At 35.4% G+C, this 14,512-nt stretch overlaps 1 protein-coding gene across 4 annotated transcripts in view; it reads right to left on the bottom strand.

The window, feature by feature from the left end:
* Nucleotides 1-3,917: 3,917 nt before the first annotated feature.
* Nucleotides 3,918-14,512, bottom strand: part of USP36 (ubiquitin specific peptidase 36) — a 42,161-nt gene continuing 31,566 nt past the window's right edge. For 3 of the 4 annotated variants that reach the window (XM_074225028.1, XM_074225031.1, XM_074225029.1), the window contains exons 18-21: nt 11,981-12,082; nt 10,019-10,134; nt 9,633-9,785; nt 3,918-6,366 (exon numbers count right to left, since the gene is read on the bottom strand). In XM_074225028.1, coding sequence (XP_074081129.1) covers nt 9,654-9,785; nt 10,019-10,134; nt 11,981-12,082 — 350 coding nt within the window. In that variant the 3' untranslated portion in view covers nt 3,918-6,366; nt 9,633-9,653. The other variant, XM_074225030.1, reaches the window with a different exon arrangement.

The raw sequence follows: 14,512 nt of genomic DNA, 5'->3' as shown, positions 1-14,512 counted from the left end.
TCCTGACTCCTCACTTCTCTGCTTTACTTGTAGCTGCTCTCTACCTACTCCCCTAAAGGTCCCTCCCTTATCTCCTCCCTCCATGCTAGTCTTATTTTTTTCTGAATTTAGAAGACTTTAACACACACCCCTTTAATCCATTCTCAAAGAGAGTAAGGTTCCATAACTGCCTGTCCCTCCCCCCTGTATCAAGTTTTCCTTTAATGCCTCATTTGGATGAGAATATTACTCCTTTTTATCCCTTAGGTCTTTTTAGAATCATCCCATCATACTCAACTCAGTCCAAGCCTTTCTTTTTTTTTTTAGGGTGTTTTTTTTGCAAGGCAATGGGGTTAAGTGACTTGCCCAAGGCCACACAGCTAGGTAATTATTAAGTGTCTGAGGTTGGATTTGAACTCAGGTCCTCCCGACTCCAGGGCTAGTGCTCTATCCACTGCCCCACCTAGCCACCCAAAGCTTTTCTTTCCAACTATACAAATGATATGACTACTGTTATACTTCCACATATATAAAGTAAACAAATTACCATACTGAGTTCCATATAATTAGTCTTTATTTCTTCTGGATGTTAAATGTTTAATTTTTCCATAAATTCTGGAGGCTTTGTCACAAAAAACCCTAAATGTCCTTTTTTTTAAAAAATTCAGAATTATACTTTTCTGGGTATGTCAGCCTTGGTCATAACCCCAGATCTTGTGTTGTAAGATATACAGTATTTCAAGACCTATTGTCCTTCAATGTAGTAATTGCTAGGTCTCATGTAATCATTACTGTAGTTCCAAGATATTTTTTCTGGATTTGAACCCAGGTACTCCTCTGACTCCAGAGACAGTGCCTCTATCTACTGCACCACCTAGCCACCCCTTCTTTAAAGTTTTTAATTCTCTATTTCAAGTTGATTGACTTTCTTGCTCTTATTTTTTTCCCATTTTTCCTCAATCTCTCTTATTTGACTTTTATCCTTTTCATGTTATTCAAAAAGCCTTTTCTAGGAGCAGCTAGGTGGCGCAGTAGATAGAGCACCAGCCCTGGTGTTGGGAGTACCTGAGTTCAAATCTACCTAGCTGTATGGCCTTGGGCAAGCCACTTAACCCCATTGCCTAGCAAATAAATAATAAACCTTTTGCACTTGGGACCATTTGATGTTTCTCATTGAAAAATAGTTGTTTTTTTTTAAGCTCCATTATCCTCTGAATATGAATTCAGATCTCTATCCTTATGGTGGAGGTCTTTCTCCTTTGCTTACTCATTTTCTTTGTTTTACTTAGCTATCAGTATAATGTTGTAATCTGAGGAATGTTGCCCTAAGCCTCAGATCCTTCTTACTGTCATTTTCTAAGGTCTGTCTGTGGGCCCTATTGGGCTCTCCTTTTCTCTCCTAAGTCACAGCTAGGGTCTGATCACAGGGTTCTGCAAATTGATCTTGCTCTCTGTGCTTCTTTCAGTGGCTGCAAACAACAGCTGTTTTTTTCTGCCCTGGAACTGACTCCAGGGACTCTGCTCTCCTACAAATGCCTACAGCCTGCAGGCTCCCCACCTCACTGGATGTGTGCCATTTCCTTTTCCCCTATAGACACAGCCCAGGACATGTCTGGCTGGCCCAGCTGTGCATCGCATCCCTCCACAGTGGAAGTTCCTTCAATCTGATCCTATTCAGCTGTCAGACCCCCTCCCCCCCAACACAGTCTACGAAATTTAAGTTTCTAAGGCTGAGGTTGTCTTTTAACCTAGCTGCTTCCAGGGTTTGTTTGTTGATTCTGCATAGTCCACCTCGACATGTTTGCACTTCACTAAAGCCAAACCTCTTTCCTGGAGTCTTCTCAATTGTTTTAGGATTGTTTATTTCTGTTGCTCTGAAGCAATGTTCTGTCTTTTTTGGTGGAGGAAAGTTTTTGACCTACTCTGTATATCTTTATGCCAGCAACATGTAAATATGAGTGCTGGTCTTAGAAATCCAAGTGTGTTAGATTTTCTCATCTGCAGAATAAAGGGGATTGGACTAGTTGAACTCAGAGGTCCATTCCAACTTTTGACTTATGCTAGCAACTCACTGGATAGGAACAATAATATTTGACAGTTTAGGACTAGTATTTTTAGGGAGAAACTAAACTGAAACTCTGGGACTTGATAGTATCCAATTTCCCAACCCGATAAAAAGACAGATAAAGCAAAGTAAAACGCTCAGATTTGAAAACTGGAAGAAAAATTGAAAGTTTTTTATAGTTCAATTCCACATAATTAAAAAAACTTCCTTAAACTACTGAAAAATGGTCAACTATCCTTTTCACCTTACCTTACCACTTAATCATTTTTGTTAGAGTTGCTTTGTCAGTTAATTCTCCACATAGTTGTGCTATCTCCTCAAACAAATTTTAAACTCCTTGAAGTTATCTTATATTTCTTTTTATCTACTACAGAACCTGGGGTCCATGGTAGGTATCAATAGTTATAAATTGTGACACTTTATCAACATCCTTCCAGACTATGACACAAAATACAATATGATCGGAAGAGCAAAAGCTGGGTCAAGTTTAGTCTATATATGCTTACAAGACAGGACAGAAAATTTAAATCTTGGTTTAAAAAAACTACCATGATAAAAAAAGTTAAGGAAAAGTTTAATTAGATCCAGAGAACCGGCCTAATTTTTTTCCCTACAATTATGATTCTCCTGAATAACTAGATTCATGCTAGCCTGAATTTCATGATATCAATCATTCCTTCATGTGGGCCAGAAGTAACTTCAACAAATGGTTGGAGAAATTTTTTTTTTTTTTTTTTTTAGTTTTTGCAAGGCAATGGGGTTAAGTGGCTTGCCCAAGGCCACACAGCTAGGTAATTTTTTTTGAACTTAGGTCCTCCTGACTCCAGGGCCAGTGCTCTATCCACTGCACCACCAAGCCACCCCTCCCCTAGACTTCTGAATAGCTTAATTGGTTTCCTTGCTTCTGCTATTTCCAATAGTTCTAACAAAGGTGCCAAAGTGACTTCCTAAAGCATAGGGCTGACCACGTCACTTTCCTATTAAATATTTTCAATCTTTATTTCACCTTTTAAACATTTGTTTTTGTCTTATATATAATTATTAATATAGAAGCATATACATATTTTTAAAGTATAAACATAATGGGCTCAATTTTTTTTTTTACTGATTGGGTGTGGGGTCAAAAAATGTCAGAAACCAATGGCTTAGTAGACAGAGAGGCAAACTCAAGGCAGGAAAATTCAAACTTTAGTCTGTTCTCTAAATGACTTAAAATGTCATTGTTGTGTGGCCTTGGGGCAAGCCATTTAACCCCATTTGCCTTGCAAAAAACTGAAAAAAAAAATCCAAATAAAATGTCATTGCTCCAGGCAGCTCCAATTTGCTTTGGTAGAAGGAATAAAATCATAGGTCTGGAAAATAGGAAACTAAGATCCTTTTCTCCATAATTTATGTTTCAATGTCATTTCCCTTCTTTTCATACTAGCATATTGTAGATTTTTAATGTTTATTGAATTAAATTTTGAATATATGCACACTAGTTTTGAAGTTTGAACTTACAAATTCATTCTGTAGAGAAAATTAATCATGTAGTATAACATACCATTTCTCACTCATCTATTTCTATATTAATTCTATTTCTACATTAAATTGTAATCTCTTTTAGTTTCAAATTTTTATTACTCATTTTAAATATGCCATATAAAGTTTATCACCCCCCCCAAGCTATCAGAAGCTTCTATTTACTTCTCATTTTAATGAAGTATATCACCTTGAGCCCTGTTTTGAATTATTCTGAAATCATAAATTTTCAAGAAAATATATCTATCCCAATAGCCACTGAATCAATTACTACTAGAACTTTTCCACTCTAACCAGCAAAAAAAAGACCCAAATCTTTAAAAAAAAAAATTCAATGAGACACTGACAAAAGTCACAAAAATTCATCATTTTATTGCACCATGATCTTGGCAATATCTGAGGCTTCTGAGCACCCTTCAGTAGGAGGTGCAAAACACCAGATGACATATCTTTCCACGCACATACATTAGAGATTATACAACATGAAATATGAGACTTTAAAAATTGTCAAAATGAAGTCTAGGTTAATAAAACAAACTGATCAATGGTAATTTATGAGTGATATCATACCTATCACTCAAAAAGGGTAGAGTCTTTACAGTACAGATCATATTCTTACCTACCCCAATACACCTCCTAAATGTAAAGTTAAATAAAACCCATATTCTGTCAGTTGAGTGACTGCTATTATAAAAGCTTTATGTATATATGTTTTATATATATGTAAATATGTCTATTATATATAGATACTTATATGTATGTGTGTATATATGTATATATGTACATGTCACCCTAGAGTTTGTATGAAATTATTTCTGGGCACTATCCCTTCCCCCTCCCAGTTTGGTTAATCATCTTTTATAAAAGGAAATGACTAGTCTATATTTGGACAATGATAAAATATTTTGGAAAGTCATATATATATATTTTTTTTCAAAGACTGTATGGGGAAAAAGATGTCATAATTGTGGTATGGAAGGAATATCTGAGGGTTTAGGAGTAGCAAATGGGGTAAATGGGAGGAGAAAAAAATTAAAGAGTTGAAGACTTAAATTTTCTTTTCAACTATCGGGCATTATAGAGAAACTGCTTGGGAGATATTCTATAGAGGAGTAAATTTTAACATAAGAAGTGATTACTGAAAAAAGCAGCTGCTTCTCCTCCATCGTGGCAATAGATAATTTAACTACTGGAACACTGACGACTGCTTCTTCTTTTCATGAGAATGAAGAATAAATTGACATTTAGAAATCTGCACTTTGAGAAGAGAGCAAAAAAAATCTCCTAATTATCATTAGTAAACCCTACAATTCTGTTTTCACAAGACTTGAAATAACTAATGAGGACAGACCACATGTATCATTATTCTCAAAATAGTGTTCTGCAAATAGTAGCTGCTTAATAAATGATTGTTGAGTGAATGAGCCCATTTAAAAATAAAGGTATTTAGACAATGCTGATAATTCCCCCAAACCAGGTTCTGTCTACACAGTCAACATTAAAACCCCTATTAAGGTGATAGCAGAGTATAAGGCAAGATAAATTAAAACAAAAGTAGCACAAACATAAATAACAGTAGGTCCTATGAATGTTGGAATGGATCTAAGTCACATATAGATTCTCTAAGATACCAAATGTGAAATTTTTATCACCTTTCTTCTGCCTACCTATAGTAGAATATTTTTCTTAAAATACCATGTAGACTGAGTTTTCCATACTTCTCAAACTGCTAATGTTGAAGGCACAGTAAATAATATTGGGTTATCAGGACTTCTACGAACAGTATCAAAATGGGTGTGCACTACAGAAAAAGGTCAAAAGGAACATGTGTTACCACTGGCCTGGTAATAAGTCTATTTTTTTATACTAAATACAAAATTAAAACAGAAGAGTTTCACCCCCAAGACCACCACTTCCATGGGTCATTGCAGCTGTGAGGTAAACTACAACACAATCACACTGGAGCAAGAAAAATAGAATACTTAGAAGCAAAGGACAGATAATTCCAGCTCATTACAAGCTCAGACTGCAGAAAATCGTCTTTTTATTCTAGAAAGCTATCAATAGCAGCACTTTTCAAAGAAAGAAACTAAAGCCTCTACTCCAAAGAAGCAATGCTGCAGAACTCCTGCTTACTGCAGGCAAGATGGATTGGAGAGGCATATACAAATCACTCAGGTTTAGAGACATGCCAGCTCCACACCCCAAAACAAAGACAGCGAGCAGAAGCATATAAAATGTTGGCAGTTGTAGTGCAGATGATTTTTTTCACTGTGAAGGTTTACTAAATTTCAGGTGTATCCTCCCTTAAGTTCCTGTTTCCTTTAGGATACAAAGGGTGGAGGTGCTAGTTTTCATCAAACTACCTAATCTGTCCCTTTGTCCTGCCATCTTTTACACCCACCAGATGAGTACCTAGATCTCTTCTGACTGGATGTCTTTACTGTGGAAGAAATCTCTGTCATACATTCACTTAGTAAACTAGGTTCTTTTCACACCCTGAGCCCACTGAACTGCCATCTCTGCAATACTATCAGATTGGCTTTTCCTACAGTTCCATTTTTGAAGTCACCAAGACCCTAAGTCTTAAAATCTTTCCGTTTTTTGTAAAATAGTGGTCCATAAAACTCTAATCCAGGATGTCCTGTAACAGTAGTGGAGGGAGCCTTCTCCTGCCAAGGTAGGTTCACAGTGTAAATATCCTTGGAGTAGCAAGTTTATTTAAGGTCCACAATTTCTGTTCTTTAGATCCAACAGACAGGCAGCTACAGCTCACAGAGTGATACATTTTTTCCTGGAAGCTATGGAAGAAAGAATTAGTTGATAAATCATTAGGCCTTTATTAAGTTCTTACTATTAGGCATTATGCTAATACTAGGAATAAAAAGATAAAAGTGAGGCAGTCAAGGAGGTTAAAATCTACTCAGTGGATACAACATGTCAAAGGTTAAGTGAACATGTTTATCAATACAAGATGAATACAAAATAAGCACACAGTCAACTGGAAAGAGTAGATATGAGAAGAGTAAAGAAAAGCACTGATGTCAGAATCAGAAAAGGTTTTTTGAAGTGATTCCAAAAGAGGACAACAGGGATGGTCAGCCTATGGAGACATGGAAGTGGGAAATGGAGTAACATACAAAGGCAGTAGTAGTAAGTGGACCACATGGTTGAGTGCATGATTAGTGTCTATCCACCTGGAAAGAAAATGGAGCTGTATTATGAAAAGGTTTGAATACATAAAATTAAAGTTTTTGTACCAACAAAACCAATGCAGAAAAAATTTAAAAGAGAAGCAAATTGGGGCGGCTAGGTGGCATAGTGGATAAAGTACCAGCCTTGGAGTCAGGAGTACCTGGGTTCAAATCCGGTCTCAGACACTTAATAATTACCTAGCTGTGTGGCCTTGGGCAAGCCACTTAACCCCATTTGCCTTGCAAAAACATAAAAAAGAGAGAGAGAGAGAGAGAGAGAGAGAGAGAGAGAGAGAGAGAAGCAAATAAATGGGAAAAATCTTTGCAACTTTGATAATGTCTCATTTCTAAGATACAGGGAACTAAGTCAAACTGAAAAGTTATTTCCTAATTGATGAATGATCAAAAGGGATGAATGGGTAGTTTTGAGATCTAAATCCTCTAAATCAGAATGTCAAACAAGAAACCCACTGGGGTCACAATGTAATATGTGGTTTTTTTAAATTAATAAGCCCAAAGAGGTCCTTAAATACAGTTTTTTTCCTATTTCTGGTTGAGTTTGACACCACTGCTCTAATTCATTAAAAATTAGAACAATGCAAATTAAAACAGCTTTAGGGCTTCAATTCACACTCATCAGATTGGCAAAGTTGACAAAAAAGAAAATGACAAATGCTGGAGAGGCTGTGGGAACACAGGCTTAATAATGAACCACAATTTCAGAAAACCTAAGATGAAACATGCTACCTACCTCCTGATAAGAGTAATGGACCCATAGTACAGATTGAGACATAATTTTTGGACATGCCCAATGCAGGAAATTGTTTTGCTTCACTATACATGTATAAAACAGGAGTTTCGTTTTTCTTGGAGGAGGGGGAACATGGTGGGATGGAGAGAATGCAGATCTGAAAATAAAATAAAATTGAATTTTAAAAAAGCCAGAGAAGAATTTGTATCTTATCTTCAAGGGGAGTCACTGAAGCTTCTTGAGCAGGCCAGACCTTGATAGTTATTTGGAGAAAGGAAGGATTGGATGATGCAAGGAGACCAATTAGAAGTTTTCTCTAACAGTTATGGTTTGAGATGATGAAGGTCTGAATCAAGGTGGCTTTATGAGATCCCAAGAAAAAAAGAGATGCTGAGGACAAGAAATATGCAAAACATAGCAACTGAATGGATGTTGAGGGGGGAAGGGTAAGTATTAGTAAAGAGTTAAGAATGACTCCCTGAGTCATCCTTCTCTTACAACCCAATCAAATGGACAAAGAAGAGAAAAGCAATTAATTGTTAAAGGTGTTGAAGGAGAATAGAACACCAATGACATGATGTTGGAATGTTAAATAAGTCCAACCATTTAGAAGTGCAATGTGGATCTGTGGCCCCCCAAATCATGTATTCCTTTGATTCAATGACAGGCAAATAGTCAAAAAAAAAAATACCAGGCAAATACTCCAAAGAGCTTAAAGACAAAAAAAAAAGTCATAAATTATTAATAAGAGCTAATTTAGATAGTGCTTTAAAGTTACAAAATGTTTTATGGATATTATCATATGTACAAAAATATTTATTGAAGCATTTTTTTGCTGTAGCAAAGAGTACTCAATATTTTGTTATCTTAGAATATCATTACATCATGAAAACAACAAATTAACTAGCTCTGAAAAACCTGGTAAAACATATATGAACAGATGCAGAAATAAGTAAAAACAAAACACCAATTGTCATCATGGTCACATGAAAACTCTGATGGATACAGGGACCAATCATTGACTTGAGAAGACTCACTTTACCTCTGGTGAATAGTGAAGTATTACAGAGAAGTGATAAAGTTAAAGGTTCAGAATGAAGTATATCTTCAGATATGGCCAATATGTTGATTTGTACTGCTTTGACTATATTGCTAATTTGCTATAAGAAAGGACTTCTATGTGGTAGGAGGGGTGTGAGTTAATGAGTAGTGATAAAGATGCAAAACACAAAGAGAAGAGCACTAAATAACAAAAAATTTAAGAGTATGCAGAACAAAAAATTCAGCAGGTGATGTAAAACAGGATAATTCTGCTATTCCCGTGTTAAATTCAATATATACTTTAGTTAAGGGATATGGGGTTGTAAATTCAGGAATAAAGATTAGACATATGTAAATTTGGGAATTGCTTGCATAGAGATAACAACCTATAGGAAATGATGACAAGTTCACTGAGAGAAGGGACAGGGCAGAGTCCAGTGGGGTGAGACACATTTATGTAGTAGGATATGAATAATGACTTTGCAAAGAAAAGAACAATGACAAGAGAGACATCATGAAAACCTGTGAAGGAAAACATTCAGAAAGTGGGGGTGGTCACAGCGTCAAATTTACAAAGAGGTAAAGAAAGATTACAACTGATAAAAGAACATAGGATTTAGCAATACAGGGATTATGAGACTTTACAGAGCTCAGTTTCAGCCAAGTGATAAAGATAAAAAATCTAGATTTCAAAGGGTTGAGAAGTGAGTGAATGATGAGAAAGTAGAAGTATGACTATGTTCCAGGAAAGGTTTTATAAGGATGGAGAGATTATTTGAAAGTAGTAGGAAGGAGCCATAGGAATAGGAAAGATTAAGGATTAGGGAGAGATAATAGATCAACCAAGAGGGAAGTGCCAGAGCCAAGGAGAGGGGAGATAAATAAGAGAAGTAAGAGAAGAAGCCCCAAAGGCAGTAATAGCATACATTAAGCGTATTAAATTACCAAGCATCACATTCTAAAAACAAATGGGAACAAATATACATTTCAACAGTGAAGAAATGATATATAATCCTCTCTTCAAGTTACTAGTACTAACATTCAAAAATAAGCTTAATTTCTAAGATACTTTTAAATTTACCTTTCTTAGTAGCAGCAGGGTTCAGCGGCGGTAGCTAAGACTTGTGACCTTAGCTGGATGAGTTATAGACCAAAAGTTCCGCCTGCTCTGAAGTTTCTGGAAGGCATTGAAATTTCTCCTCTTCTCTCGCTTGAACTTCTTTGTTTTCTTTTCCTGAAGGAGAAAGACAAAGAAGTCAAAATCTCACATAACACAGTCACCAGATCTCAATATAGTTTTTTCAATAAGCTAATGTCAAGTTCCCTTTACCTACCAGGTCTGAACTTAGCTTCACTGGACTCGTAAAAAAATTTAAAAGCTTTTCTATAGTATTTTTAATTTAGAAAATTTTTAAATTACATTTTAAAAACTACATCATCAGATCCATATTTCCAGCTATGTCTTACCTTCCCAGAGTCAAATTCTTTGTCCCAGTCATCAATCACTGTCTCATTCTGGGCGAGTCTACTATATTGAATGGCATCCTGACTGATGGCTGAAACCTCACCATTCCATGTCAAAACTACAAAAGAGAGACAATTGTCAATAAAAAGGTAGATTTAGCTAACTCTGAAACCTAAGTTTCTAATTCACCTAGAGGCATAATGCATGTTTATCACAAGACTACTATTAAAAGTGATTCTTTCAGCATTAATTGGCTCACCCAATTCTTTTGGGAAGTCCTTTAGTTAACAAGAGACCCTGAACTCCACTCTTTTCCTGAATACAGTCTTCACACACCTTTTTGCTGAGAGGGACAGGGTAGGTGATAGTGAATGGAAAAGTTCTTTTACAGAATTTCCTATATAAGTTTTCAAAATTGGGGAAAGAAAATGCTGACTTTGAAATGTTCTTTGAAACAGGTGAGAGTAGCACAAAAGAGAACCAATAGTTTTAAGGATATCCAGCGTAGAAGAAATTAGGTTCCTGCAGTTTGGTGAAATAGAATGACAATGCCTTAGGCCCTCTAGGAGACTGTACATCTGATGCCCCATCTGGCTACTGTCTGATATAAATAATACTGCTATGGAAGTCTCTGATAAATCAAGGTCAAGTAATTCTTACTATTCCCATTTTGTTTTTCTTACTTAAAGAGGATGCTCCTGAATATTGTTAATTAATATTGCTTTTATCTTGATCTCAGACCCTATTGATATGCCAAGACCATATTTGTATTAAGGATGACTGATAAGGAGGTGTGTTAATGAACTAGCACTTACCTCCTCCTCAAAAAAAAGGAAACTATAAACAGGCTCTTTTAATGAGCATTCATGAATAGCAGGCCCATAGTTGGTCCCAGGTAAAATTAACCTCAGTTAGCCTCTCAATGATTGTAAATTACAGAAAAGGTACAGTCTGAATTGGTAGAGGCAGTCTCCTCACCTGGGAGTTCTTTATATCAATGAAATCATGGGTCAAGCCACTATTCTTGTTCATAAGTAAAACATACTGGAGCAACAGAATTAGATAAATAACTTGATAAGGTAAAGGCTCTTTTATAGTCCTATCCACTAGTGTGGCTATGCAAGGAAGTGATGGAGAACTCAAAGTCAGAGAGATACAGAACTGTTAGTCAGCCAACAAGCATTTAGTTTATGTCAGACACTGTACTAAGTGCTGGGGATACAAAGGCAAACACAAAAACAAAAAACCCAAACCAACCAGGCCCTCTTTTTAAGGAGCTCACAGTCTAATGGGAGAGACAACATGCAAACAACTATATGAACATACATATGGGAAAAAACCAACAAGCTATATACAGAATTGGAAATCATCAGCAGAGAGAAGGTTGTAGTATTACAGTAAGAGTCTCTTTTAAAAGAGAGAATCTAAGTTGAGATTGAAGAATGTCAGGGGAGCAAGGAGGGAGAAGAGGATGGAGAGCATTCCAAGCATAAGGGATAGTCACTGAAAAGGTACAGAGACGGAACAATGAATTCAAAGAATAGTATGTGGAAAAGAATGAGAAGACTGGGAAAGTATGAAGAGGTAAAGTTTTTAAAAGGTATAATTGCCAAAGAAGATTTTTTTTTATCTGATCCTGGAGGATAACAGAGAGTCCCTAGAATTTAAAGAAAAAGGGGCTGACATAGTCAGACTTGTGTCTTAGTGGAAAAATGAAGAATGGACTGGAGTCAGAAATTGTGCTAATCATTACAGAAAATTTGCTGCTGTTAAGACTGATTCAATTTTGTAGATATGCTTTCAATCTTTATAATTTAAGTTTTCTCTAAAGTAATGATTTATAGCCTTTTGTAACATTCCAAGATACCCACATCTCCTTTCAGATGTTCTACTTTTCAATAACTTTTGAAGATTTCGAAAATCCTAGCTAAAAGAATACTGGGCTTGGTCTTCAAAGGCAGTACCTTTTTTCCCATAAGCTTTATCAGATGAATATTTGAGCAATTCCTGGACTACATTAGATTCTCTTTCTTTATTCCAGAGTTGAAGAGGAGACTGTTTCTTCTCTGCAATCAGAATAAGAGTTATGTTTATAGACATCATGTTAAACAATTAAGGACACAGTCAATAATTATTTTTAAAATTTATCTTGTTGATACTTTTTCTTTCTTTATATTATCATATAAAAATTCCCTTCCCCACAAAATGCAACTCTCCCTTATAACAAATATAATTAAGCAAAAACACTCAATATGGTGAGACCCAATCTGACAATACATACAAAATTCTAACCTTTTAGTCTCTCCCTCTCCTCTCTACTAATGAGGAGTTATGTATGTCTCATTATTTATTATCTAGGACCACACCTAGCTTTTAAGTTACCCAGAGTTCAGCTTCCTTTTAGTGATCTTTTTATTTACACTGTTGTATCAACTGTAATATGTTCTACTGAATCAATTCATATTCTTCTAAATTATTCATCTGAGAAGATGGCATTTCAAAATGAATAAAGCACTGGGCTTAGGTGTCAGGAAGGTTTATATCCAAATTCTACCTCAAATATTGGTTTATAAAGCTTACTACCTACGTTCTTGGGCAAGTCACTTAGGCTCTGAAACTATTTCTTCATCTGTACAATGGGGATAACAATGTAAAATCAAATAAATATGTCAAGAACTTTTGAAAGATGAAAGTGCCATAAAAACAGGAAATATCTTTTTTCTTATTGCACAATTCTATTGAATTACATTCAAATAGCAAAATTTTATAAATCATTTCCTTAATTAATGAACACCCAGTTCATTTCATGTTTTTACTTTTAAAAGAATAGTATTTTAAACCATAGATGATGCTTTTTCTTCCTGTCATGGAGAATAGTGAGGAAAATTAATGTACTTAGAGCAGAATTGGGAGAAAAATTTCATGATGACAAAACAGTATAAAGGAAAACAACACTGATGGAGCTCAGAATTTTGGTCACTGGGATCAACGGTGATTTCAGAGGATAACCAATGAAGCACAAAATGAAGCACTGAACTGCAGGAATGGATCATGTAGTGATTTGCATTTACTCGTTACAAAGGATGGTTCAATTGGTAGTAGTGGTAATTTTCAATGGGAAGTAATAATAACATAAAAAGGAAACATTAAAAAAGCAACTTAACAATAAAAAAGATGAATAGCATTTACAGCTGATAGAAAAGGCAGTCATCTGAAACTCATTCTTGGAAAAGAATGAAAGCAAGTCATTAATGTCAACCATATACTTGCTGTAAAAAAAAACAGAATAAGCTTCAAATCCGAATGTACAACTTCAAAATAATCAGAATAGAAGGGACATATTCCTCAAAGAGGAAATACTTGCAGAATTTGAGGTCAAAGTTTAAAAAACAAACAAGTTTTTTTTAGACAACTAATAATAACATAGGAAAAAATAAGGCAAATCACTAATATATAAAATGTAAATCAAAAACAATTTTCCCTTGCACCTAGGAAGTTGGTAAAGATGGAATAAGTCAAAATTGATGGAGTTACAGCTGATGGAGCTCTGAACTGATCCATCCATCCTGGAAAGCAATATGGAATTACAAAAATAGAGTGACCAAAATATCCACACCCTTAGCCCACAGAGGGGATGTGGTGTGTGTTTGTGTGTGTGTGTGTGTGTATGTATATGTGTATACACATATGCACATATTTGCATATACATACTCATATCAATATATATTTATAGTATAACTTTTTGTGAAAGCAAAGACTTGGAAACAAAGTAGATGTCCGCTGACTGAAGAGTAGCTAAATAAATCACAGGAAAAAAACTATTACTATGTTATAGGAAAAACTAAGTATGATGTATATAGAGAAGCGTGAAAAGACTTATGTGAACTGAGGCAAAGTTAAATAAACAGAACCAGGAAAACAACATACACTGTAATTATAACAACAGAAATGAACAAACAACCACAAAAATGATCAAAACTGAATGTTGTGAAGTTAAAAAAAACCCAGTAACTTGACTCCACAGAAGAGATATGGAGAACCTCCCCTGATTCCTTTGCAGAGGTTCTAATCCAACAATGTATATACTGAGATTTTTTTTTTTTTTGGATTGGTTATCTGGGAGGAGAAAGGAAAGAAGATGAAGGGGGCTAAAATGTAGTTGATATAAAAGAAAATATATTTCTAAAATAAATGGCACTTTACTAATGAGATTATATTATCATCAAATCTCATCAAGGATACGAAAATTTAAGATTAAGCTATAGATTAGTGGCCAATTTCTATTTATGTTTGACAACATTAATCTACATGAAAGCTAGAAGCAATATCAACAAGTAATAAGAATTGGTCAGTAAGTTTCCAACACTTTGAAGGAGGTGCTATTCAGCTGACATGAAGACATCTCAATGTAGAGATGAGGTCATTAAAATTTGCTGACAGTAACCACTAAGGGGCAGCAAGGTGGGCAAAGTGGATAGAGCATCAGCCCTGGCATC

The sequence above is a fragment of the Macrotis lagotis genome, chromosome 2 (assembly GCF_037893015.1).
Source record: "Macrotis lagotis isolate mMagLag1 chromosome 2, bilby.v1.9.chrom.fasta, whole genome shotgun sequence".
Taxonomy (NCBI): Eukaryota; Metazoa; Chordata; class Mammalia; order Peramelemorphia; family Peramelidae; genus Macrotis; species Macrotis lagotis.
The sequence above is the reverse complement of the archived record's forward strand: the minus strand, read 5'-3'. Positions and strand labels throughout refer to the sequence as shown.